This window comes from Camellia sinensis, chromosome 8 (assembly GCF_055761805.1).
Source record: "Camellia sinensis isolate YWXY chromosome 8, ASM5576180v1, whole genome shotgun sequence".
In the NCBI taxonomy this organism is placed as follows: domain Eukaryota; kingdom Viridiplantae; phylum Streptophyta; class Magnoliopsida; order Ericales; family Theaceae; genus Camellia; species Camellia sinensis.
Genome location: NC_138968.1, coordinates 39,675,741 through 39,686,941, shown reverse-complemented (window position 1 = coordinate 39,686,941; position 11,201 = coordinate 39,675,741). Strand labels below are relative to the sequence as shown.

The window sequence follows — 11,201 nt, the reverse complement described above, 5'->3', positions numbered from 1 at the left end:
GACTTCTAACCTAGCTTCTGTTTTGGCTTGGAGTACTCGATAAGTTTTATGCTTTAGCATCCTTGCATGCGTGTGAGTGACTGCCATGAATAGCATGCTTACCATGAGGCTATTTGCTTATGTGATATGACTGCCTGAATGCCTGTGGGTGAAGGTTGGGTTATTTGGATTGGAACAATTCATCAAATGTGTGTTTTAAGCCCACTAAATAGTGGCAAAACATCTTTTCTTAAGCCCACCTGAGGGTGGCAAAATCTGCATCTTTAAGCCTACTTGCGAGTAGCAAACCATCTTTCAAAAAACAAACATGGAATGTTTTGTTCCAATCCAGGCGATCCAGTCTATACTTGTATGTTGTGCGCATCACATAGTAAATCTAGGCTAATAACCGGGATAAGAACACACAATGTTTTCAAAACTAGATATCATGGTTAGTAGAGGCCGATCTTTGATCGGGCGAGCGAGGGTGCTCACGAAGTGACCTTCCCCAATCGTACCCAAGTTCCCGAGTCGAGGCAACTTTGGTGATGACGGACACGTGGCCTTAGGCAAACGAGTCAGGGTTTCCTAAATTTCCCCCAAAATAAAATATTTAGGTGGCAACTCTGTATCTGGCAAAGCAGTCCATGTTTGGTACTTCTTTCAAAAAATCTGTTTTCTCAAAACAATTTGCCGGATTTGGACTCTTTGGTTCAGACTTAGAACCATGACAATTTGAGAGTCCTGAGCTGTAGTGAGCCCAATATTGAACAGAACGGGGGGGACTCATTCCACCCTCCCGGGGCGTTCGGGGGACGTCTACAATAGATTGTTTTGACAGGTAAGAAGTGAGCAGATTTAGTCAATCTATCAACAATAACCCAAATTGAGTCCATACCTTTACTGGAGCGAGGCAGTCCAACAATAAAGTCCATAGTAATATGTTCCGATTTCCACTCTGGTATTGGTAAGGGTTGCAGTAAGCTTGCGGGTCGTTGATGTTTAGCTTTAACTTGTTGGCAATGTAGACATTTCGACACAAAGTCGGCAATCTCTTTCTTCATTCCCGACCACTAGAAATTGAGTTTCAAGTCTTGGTACATTTTTGTATTTCCTAGATGGATGGAAAGTTTTAAATTGTGGCCTTCCTACAAAATTCCTCTTTTCAGTTCAGAATCATTCGGTACACACAATCTTCCCTGAAACTTCAATACATTGTTTTCAAATCCAAACTCCGGCCTTGGTTTGGATTCCCGTTCATCAATGATCTTTTTCAGAAGGTTATCCTGCTGTTGTTTCTCTTTAATCTCCTCAATAAGTGCCGGTTGAGCAGAAATAGCAGCCAATGTCCCACCTTGTTCACGCAAAACAATCTCAACGTCAAATTTGTTAAGATCATGCAATAGTTCTTTCTGTTTGGTGAGTAGACAGGCTAAATTTCCAATTGATTTCCGACTCAGTGCATCGGCAACAGTGTTGGCTTTCCCCGGATGGTACAAAATTTACAAGTCATAGTCTTTTATCAGTTCTAACCACCCCCGCTGCCTCATGTTCAATTCTTTCTGTGTAAAGAAATATTTCAAGCTCTTGTGATCGGTATACACTTCACATGTAGCCCCATATAGGTAGTGGCGCCAAATTTTCAATGCAAATACCACTGCGGCAAGTTCCAAATCATGAGTAGGGTAGTTCTTTTCATGTGGCCTCAGTTGTCGGGAAGCATATGCGATAACTTTACCATTCTGCATTAAAACACATCCCAAACCCTTATAAGAAGCATCACTGAAAATAGTAAATCCATCCGTACCTGAGGGTAGGGTGAGAATCAGTGCAGTCACAAGTCGAGTTTTCAATTCCTGGAAAGATGATTCTCTTTGATCGGTCCAGTCAAATGGTTTTCCCTTTTAAGTCAACTAAGTCAATGGTAAGGCAATCTTGGAAAAATCTTTTACAAACCTTCTGTAGTACTCGACTAAGCCTAAGAAACTTCGAACTTCAGTAACATTAGTCGGTCTAGGCCAATTCACTACTGCTTCAATTTTCTGCGGATCAACTGAAATGCCATCCTTATTAATCACATGTCCCAAAAACATAACATCATCAAGCCAAAATTCACATTTCGTTAGTTTCGCATACAGTTTCTGTTCTCTTAGGGTCTGCAATGCAATTCTCAGATGACGTCCATGTTCCTTTTCACTCTTGGAATAAATCAGAATGTCATTTATAAAAACAACTACAAATTTGTCGAGGAATGGTTTAAAAATTCTGTTCATAAGGTCTATAAATGTAGCAGGTGCATTAGTAACTCCAAAAGGCATAATAAGAAATTCATAATGTCCATACCTCATTCGAAAGACAGTCGTTTCAATGTCCTCTGGTTTGACTTTCAGCTGGTGGTATCCGGATCTAAGGTCAATTTTGGAGAAAACCTGGGCAGCCTGTAACTGGTCAAATAAGTCATCAATACAAGGTAATGGATATTTGTTTTTCACTGTTACCTTGTTCAGTTCACGGTAATCAATGCAGAGTCTTAGGGAGCTATCTTTCTTTTTCACAAAAAGAACGGGTGCGCCCCATGATGAAGTACTGAGCCTGATGAACTTCTTATCTAATAATTCCTGCAGCTGAACTTTCAGTTCTTTCAATTCAGTAGGTGCTATCATGTACGGAGCCTTGGAAACTGGCTGTGTACCTGGTAATACTTCAACAGTGAACTCTATTTCCCTATCAATCAAATCCCCTGGCAGATCATCCGGAAAAACGTCTGGGAATTCTCTGACTATATGAATACTGTCCACATTAGATTGAGTATCAGTAGGTACAGTCAATATACAACATACATACCCTTTACACCCCTTTCTAATCAGTTTGAATGCTTTCATGGATGAAATTAGATATGGGGGAGGTACTACACCAACTCCGTTAAACACAAATTCAGGCAATCCCGATGGACGGAAAACAACTTGTTTTGTTATACAGTCTATGGTAGCATGATATTTTGTTAACCAGTCCATCCCCAATATTACATCGAAATGATCAATATTCAAGGGCAGTAAATCAATATATAAATGCACGTCCCTAATAACAATCTCACATGCAAGGTACACGTAAGCACAAGTCATGGATCCCCTAGCGGGTGAAGATACAGCTAACAAATAGTTCATGGGTTCTAGTGGTCTATTTAATTTCTATGAAAAAGCATGCGAGACATATGAATGTGTAGACCCCGAATCAATCAAAATATATGCGTTTTGGGCACAAATTGAGAGTATACCTGACACAACTGTCTCGGTATTCTGTAGATCTCCCGGTACGAGTGCAAACACCCAGTCTTGCCTTAAAGGCTCCTTTCCAATAACTTTGGGGTTGGGTTTCGGTAGGGCAGTTGATGGTGCAGCGCTAGCTGCAGCTTTACCAGTGCCTTGAGAAGTGGAAGGGCAATCATGACCATGTGGCCCACCTTGCCACACCTGTAACAAGCACCCGAAATTTTGTAGCAAACTCCCTTATGCCTCTTCCCACATTCAGAGCAGAGTGGTATCGAACCACTTCCCTGACTAGAACTATTCGTTGACCCAGTATTCTGCTTTGTATTCGATGAGCTATTCCGACCTTTCTTAAACTTGAAGCCCCGTCTCTTACCGCGCCACTCAGACGCTGGTGTTTCAGTCTGTTTCAATGCCTCGATGTTCGACTCAGCTATTATTGCTCGGTCGAGAACATCCACATATTTAATCAATTTCAGGACATTAATTCGATCAAGTATCTCAACATTAAGCCCGCCTTCAAACTTCCTGGCCTTTTTGTAATCAATATCCACCATGTGTGGTGCATATCTGGCGAGTTCAGTGAATTTAGATTCATACTCTGCTACCGACATGGTGCCCTGTTTCAACTGTTCAAACTCAGTCACTTTGCGATCTCGGACACACTAGGGAAAGTATTTTCAAAGAAGGACTCCTTAAACTGAGCCCAAGTCATAACATTGTTGGTGTCACGGACGAGCATCCACCACCGTCTAGCCTCTTCTTGTAGAGTGAAGGTAGCCAGTAACACCTTATGTGCTTCAAAACATGGAAACACTTCGAACAATTTTTCAGTTTCAAGAACCCATGCTTCGGCCTTTAATGGTTCAAGGCCTCCTTGGAATGATGGTGGTTTCATTTTGCTAAACTTCTGTGTCAGAGCAATTATATCATCATTAACATTCTGTTCTGGCTGTACTAAAGGAGATGGGGGCTGTTGGTTCTGTTGTTGCCTTAGGGCTTCAGTCAACAGTTCAACTGTCCTTTCTAACCTTGTCATTCTTGCCTCAGATGATTCAGATTCATCGACATTTCTTGCGTTGTCCATTTCATTATAGGCAATATGGTAATAATAAACATAGGAAGTTGCTGACTTAAGCATATTAGCATATTAGCACATATATTCATATCATAGCCACACACACTTTTATTAATGCTCATGCAATGCCCTAATCACTTTTCTAGGACATCCTATAGCTCATTTGGACACGTGTGTACGGTATAACTCGCGCTTGGTATCGCTCTAATACCACTCTGTCACGACCCAAACCCGCCTCTATGGGTTTAGCATCGCAACCGGCCAGTAATCCGTGATTACCGAAGGCCTGCTTAACAGTAACGACAGAAATACAGAGTAAAGGGGCTGGCGGAAGCCAAAACAGTAAATAAAAGATGTCCAATGAGCTGTAACAGTCTAAATGCAAAAAGACTTTTTATAAACATGCCACATTGACAACCAAAACATATATATATATATATATACATGCAACATATACACAAACATCCATGTCAGTGATCAAATTCCTAACTATAACTGTATAGTCAAGTCTATAACATTTGTTACAAAACGGAGATAGAAGGGTGGAACTGAGACACCCCAGAGCAGCCCTAGCTTGAACAGACATGGAACCTCAAAGTGAGGCATAGAGGTTGGCTTTGACAAAACAAGAGCTAACCCGACGCTCCTAGCTTTGATCCGGTGCCTGGACACCTACATATATATATAAACAGTGAGCTAAAGCCCAGTGAATAACATATGCGTAAAGGGGTTAAAAATGAATGTCCTTCCAGTAATTAGAATAGTCAATTGCATCAGTGAATCAATCATTTAGAACCATAAAAGTCATATGTGGTACATCCATTAGCAAAACAGTACAGTAGGTCTTAATAGACCAAACAGTCATTTGATGGCCATCATAACAGTAAACAGTAGTGGTTCCAAACATGGGAACCAACAAAGATCTCTGTGATAGTAGTAGTAACAGTGCAGTAACAGTAAATTGCTATGGATGCCACAGATACAGTTTACAAATAGGACAAACATTCATTCATTAAACAATAACGGTTCAGTAAGCAAAACAGTTGATCATTCAGAAAATAATCATAATTGAACATATCTTTACAACATTGTTACTCACAGAGCACTGGGCTAGAGACAAGCTAACGAGCGTCCTCGGATGTCAACCCTACAGTTGCAGAACGAACACACACTCAGGATCAATAACTTAGCCCCTAACTATACAGGTGTGGTTCTATAACATTATCCTCATTAAGATGCCTTAAACTTGGCCTAGGAATGCCTAGGATGGAATGAGGATGCAAAAATGCACTTTAAAACACTTTTCAAATTTTTGTTGAAACAGGGGTCTCGCTCGAGCGTGGCTTTCTACGCTCGAGCGGACATGCAGACAAAGGAGCTCCGCTCGAGTGTGACTTCCCTCGCTCGAGCGGACTGTAAACTCATGAAAAAGTACTGGATGCACGATTTTCACGCTCGACCTCCGCTCGAGCGTGAGACTCAGATCCTCGCTCGAGCGTGAATTCTCTCGCTCGAGCGGACTGCAAAACATATGAACTTCTGGGCATATGCATTTCACACTCGAGCGTGACTTCCTACGCTCAAGCGGAAGTGCATGTACTCAGAGTGCACGCTCGAGCGTGAGGTCCTACGCTCGAGCGTGGGTCCAAAATTTGGAATTTCCAGATTGATCCTCAAGCATGAAACTCGACTTTTAAAGCTTTAAATTCGATTCTTTTGGGCTAATTTTCTGGAAAACACTTGAAAACCCATAATACAACATGTTTCAAAGATCAATTTGTAAAATAAAAGCCCATAGGTAAGTCAATTGAACACAAATTCAAAGGAAACTTGAAGAACAATGTAAGAACATCACATGCAAGTGTTTTAATGGATTCCAATGTTCCAAAACATAACCAAATGCAAGTTTGAACTCCAAAACATGATGAATTCATGAACTACAACCCAAATGTAGACATGCATGTGGAAATTCTTATGAAAACAACCTCAAAATGCTAGAGTATGTGCATGCATGCAAGAATTCACTCTCAACTCAACACTTTAAATCAAATCTTGACTTAGATCACTAATTTTCCCATGAATCATGCAAGAACAACTTAAATTCACAACCAAGAAGGTGAATTCTTTACCTTAAGTCTTGAATTTCAAAAGTGCTAGCTCAATTTTGCAATTAACCTTCAAATCTTCTAAGTTCAAGCAAAATCTAGGTAAATTCAACCCTTTTCTTCTACTCTTCCTCTCTCATACGATTTGGGTCTAGAAAAGGCTGAGGAGATGATATGAAATGCAACAATTAAGTCCAAACAAAGTTTGTAGGAAATGGCCACTCAATGGTAATTTGGTAATAACCTCAAACTAATGTGATTTAACTATATTTAATCTAATTTAATCCTTTCGAATCAAATTTTAATTTAACCTATCATAAAATCACATAAATTCTAATTAGCATATAACACTAATTAATTTCTGGTTCGGTCGCCGATAAGACCTTCAATTCGCAGTTCAAAGTTAAAACATGAACAGATTCATTCAGAAATCAAACAGATAGAAATGCATTCAAAACAATACACTCATACAATCAGTTCAGAATTTTATTCTTAATCAGTTACTTGTCATGCTTAATCATAGATTAGAACTAATCAGAGGTGAGGGTTGTCACATATGAAGGACCTATGTTCAGAGTTACTACGACTGTTCTAACTCGGTCAAGCTCGCCTGGTATGGCAAATATAGGTAATGACCAAGCCCTTGAGGAAGCACAGAAGATGGTGAAGGTGGGAAAATCTCTGGGCATCAGTTTTAAAAGGAAGGAAAATGAAGTATTACAAAGAATTATGGAGCTAAAAAAGAATGATACGGAGAGGGTCGCTTAAAGGGATGAAGCAATTCTAGTTTAAACAGTTTCATGGGTGATATAGGTGTTCAATTTCATGTTTCCAATGAAGTTATTGTCTTGGAATGTTAGGGGCTTTGGAAGGCCGAAGAAGAGAAGAAGAATCGGGGCATTACTTAAAGAGAGAAAAATTGATTGTGCCTTCTTTTAAGAGACTAAGAAAGAAGGTATGTTAGATGATTTGGTGAGATCGGTTTGGCATGTTGATGAAATGAAGTATATGTTTATGGATGCGAAAGGTTCGACTGGTGGTTTGTTGTGCGTTTGGAAGCCTTATGTGTTTGCATTATCTCAGTGTTGTGGTTCTAGAAGGTTCATCTTGTTGTCAGATACATTACTTCCAGCTTTTAGGTGTGTTTTGATTAATGTTTATGCGCCAAATGATGCAATAAGCAGACGGCAAGTCTGGAAAGTTATTTCCAGCTTCAAATCAGGATTTCCAGATCCTTGGTGTGTGGAGGGCGACTTTAATGAAATTAGAAATGTAGGGGAAAGAAAAGGGCACATAAGAAGGGATAGAGGGATGGTAGAATTCAATGAGTTTATTGAGGGGTTAGCTTTGTATGAAGTTCCAATGCATGGAAGGCAATTCTCATGGAGTAATTCAGAAGATGAGGGTACAGAGTTCTCCTAGCACCTGAGTGGATGAGAAATTTTAAATTTATGCGGCCATCCAAGGAGTGTGTTTGACCACTATCCCCTAATATCGATGGAGGATGAAAGGGATTGGGGGCCAAAGCTGTTTAGGTTCTTAAATGCTTGGTCATTACATCCTAAGTTTCTAGATGTGGTCAAGCAGTCGTGGGAGGCTTCAAATGTCTCTGGGTGGGCTGGGTTTATCATAACAACAAAACTTAGATATCTCAAGTTGGAATTAAAGAAGTGGAATGATGAGGTATTTGGCAATGTTTCTTACTCACTCAAAAAAGCTGAGGTGGAGCTTCATGAGCTTGATCCGTTGGCTGAGTCTAGAGATTTGACAAAGGCTGAAATAGTCAGGCGAAGGGAGGTAAGGAAGGAGGTATGGTCTCTAAGGAAGAGGGACGAGTGGTTATGGCTTCAAAAGTCTAGACTGGACTGGAGCTTGAAGGGGGACAAGAATACAAGGTATTTTCATACCACTGCATCTTGTAGGCAGAATCGAAATTTACTGAATTCAATTACAGTTGAAGGAGTACTCCATAAGGATCCCACTATGGTGAAACATGAGGTGTTTAAGCATTTTAAAGGTTTGTTCACTGAAAATTTGAGGAATAGGCCAAATTGAAGGGTCAATTTAAATCTATTGGCCACGACCAACTAGCTGGAAATCTGGAAGCAGCTTTTTTTGAAGATGAGGTGTGGGCTGCTATTAAGAGTTGTGATGGAAATAAGTCTCCTGGTCCTAATGGGTTCAACCTAATTTGCTTTCAGAAGTGCTGGGAAATTTTGAAGTCTGATGTCCTTCAATTTTTCAAAGAATTTTATAAAAATGGGAAATTGGTGGCTGGTGTGAATAATTCTTTTATCACTTTGATCCCAAAAATTGAGTGCCCAACTAGTTTATCAGATTTTAGACCAATTAGTCTTATTGGGTCTTTGTATAAGATTGTAGCTAAGGTTTTGTCACATAGAATCAAGAAGGTGATGCCCAGGGTGATTGGAGAGGTACAATCATCCTTTTTGGGAGGTAGAAATATTATGGATGGTGTCCTCATTGCGAATGAGATTGTTGATTGGTAGAAAGGAAGTCGAAGAAAAGGGTTGATACTCAAGCTTGATTTTCAAAAAGCGTATGATTCTGTCAGTTTGGAGTGTTTGTTCTCTATGATGGAAAAGTTTGGGTTCAGGGCAAGGTGGTGAGGTTGGATCAAGGAGTGTTTAGCATCGGCCAAAGTGTCTGTGTCAGTGAATGGCTCCCTTACGGCTAAGTTCATTCCTGAAAAAGGCCTCAAGCAAGGTGATCCGTTGTCTCTATTCCTTTTCAATTTGGTAGCTAAAGGTCTGAACATGTTAATGGAAAGAGCCAGATCACTGGGGCTGGTTAGGGGAGCTATAGTGGGTAAAGATGAAGTGGTGGTCTCACGTCTCCAATTTGCAGATAATTCAATAATTTTTTGTGAAGCTAATATGGAGGAGGTCATGGTAATTAAACGAATTTTGAGGTGTTTTAAACTGTTTTTAGGGTTGAAGATTAATTTTCATAAGAGCTCCATATGTGGAAGTGGAGTGTCTAATGTTGAGGTGATGAAGTTTGCTTCCAGACTTAACTGTGCAAGTCAGAAGCTTCCACTAATGTATCTTTGTCTGCCTTTGGCGGCTAGTCCCAGGTTAAAGAAAACATAGAAACCAGTAATCGAAAAGTGCAGAGTCAGATTAGCTTCTTGGAGAAGGCAATTTTTATCTTTTGGTGGGAGAGTGACTCTTATAAAATATGTGTTATCTAGTCTTCCTATCTATTACTTATCTATCTTTAAGCTTCATGTATCTGTAGCTAAGCTAATAGAAAGGATTCAAGCAAATTTTCTCTAGGGAGGGTCTGAATTGAAGAGAAAGGTCCACCTGGTTAGCTAGTTGGAAGCAACCAAAAGTAAAAAGAATAGGGGGTTGGGTATTAGAAGAATCAAGGTGGTTAATGATTGCTTGTCAGCTAAATGATGGTGGAGGTTCGGGGCTGAATCAAACACCTTGGGGAAAAGAATATTGGCTGCCTATTACTACTTTCATTGGTACTTATTCAAAAATCTAGGGTGGAATCATTAGCATAGGTCAATCTAATCGTCAGCTTTTGAGTGTTTTCCTAGATAATAATCGGGTGGTGGTGGGTAATGGGAGTAGAATTCATTTTTGGGCTGATTACTGGATGGGGGCATGCTGTGTTAAGAATGAATTTCCTAGGTTGTTTAGTCTATCAATAGAAAAAGAGGTGTCTCTGAGATTAGTGGTACAGAGGAATGAAGTCTCAACTAGGTGGAATTTCAAGTTTAGAAAAAAGTTATTAGGATGGGAGGCTGATGAACTTAACAGATTGATTACCTTTTTAGATCAGAATTTGGTTGGCCTCTCTGATAGGGAGGATGGTCTTGGGTGGTTGGCATCTTCATCTGGTGAGTTCTCTGTCTCATCTTTGTATTCTTTGGTTGTGCCTTCATCTTCACTAGTGGTAACAAAGTTGATTTGGAATAATTTTTCTCCCCCAAAGGTCCAATTTCTTGGTTGGCTAGCTTGGAAGGGGAGGCTGAAAACAGTTGGTTTTTTACAAAGGATTGGAGTGTTGGGGCCAGATGCATCTACTATGTGTGTGTTCTGTAATGGGGAGCTTGAAACTGTATTTCATCTTCTCATCTGGTGCCCGTTTGCTTGGAGAGTTTGGTGTAATCTGATGCAGTGGTAGGGACTGACATGGGTAATCCCACAAACAGTGAAAGGAATCCTTAATTGGTGGAGGGGCTTCAAGTGGAGAAATTATTTGAATATGATCTGGCAAATTATACCATTTGCAGTATTGTGGTCTTTATGGAAATTTAGGAATGAGAAAGTATTTTGTGAAAGTTAGATGCACTTGGAGGAGCTGTGTGAATTAATCAAGACAAGGATTGCATTGTGGGCCAAATCTTATTCCAAGGATTGTTGTTACTTAGTGCAGCAGATTATTTGCAACATTCAGGAGATTCGGCTTGGTTTCTAGCTATCATTGGTGTTAAGCTGAGGATGGTTAATGGTCAGACTATGTTTGAGGTGAAGGGTGAATTTCTGGCGTTTTTTCAGCTATTTTTGCTCTATGCTGATTTTTTTGCAGGACAATTTTGCTGTCATTGGATGCTGGATGTCTTCTTGACTCCTTGGATCAGGAGATGTCTCAAGTGAGGTGTGATAGGGCTGCTGATGCATTGGAGTGAATCTAGTTGCTGTTAGTTGTTGTTGCTGCTAATGGTTACTGCTCTTTTTGGTTTTGGGTTGATGGTAGTTGTTGTTGAATTTTGCTGCTGTGTTGTTCTGAAGGGTT

At 40.2% G+C, this 11,201-nt stretch overlaps 1 protein-coding gene across 1 annotated transcript; it reads left to right on the top strand.

The window, feature by feature from the left end:
• The first annotated feature begins 7,925 nt into the window (after window positions 1-7,925).
• Window positions 7,926-11,094, top strand: LOC145797715 (uncharacterized). Its single transcript, XM_082885127.1, has 7 exons — window positions 7,926-8,225; window positions 8,474-8,863; window positions 9,004-9,103; window positions 9,192-9,340; window positions 9,945-10,523; window positions 10,699-10,733; window positions 10,995-11,094. Exons 1-7 carry the CDS (start codon window positions 7,926-7,928, stop codon window positions 11,092-11,094), a joined length of 1,653 nt encoding a protein of 550 aa, XP_082741253.1.
• Window positions 11,095-11,201: the final 107 nt, after the last annotated feature.

Excerpts from the sequence above, each read along its gene's own strand:
- LOC145797715 (XM_082885127.1), top strand. The coding sequence starts at position 7,926 with ATGGAGGATGAAAGGGATTGGGGGCCAAAGCTGTTTAGGTTCTTAAAT. Across the intron at positions 8,226-8,473 it reads AAATAGTCAGGCGAAGGGAG|GCCAAATTGAAGGGTCAATT; the intron begins GTAAGGAAGGAG and ends TTTGAGGAATAG. Across the intron at positions 9,341-9,944 it reads CTAATATGGAGGAGGTCATG|GGTGGAATCATTAGCATAGG; the intron begins GTAATTAAACGA and ends TCAAAAATCTAG.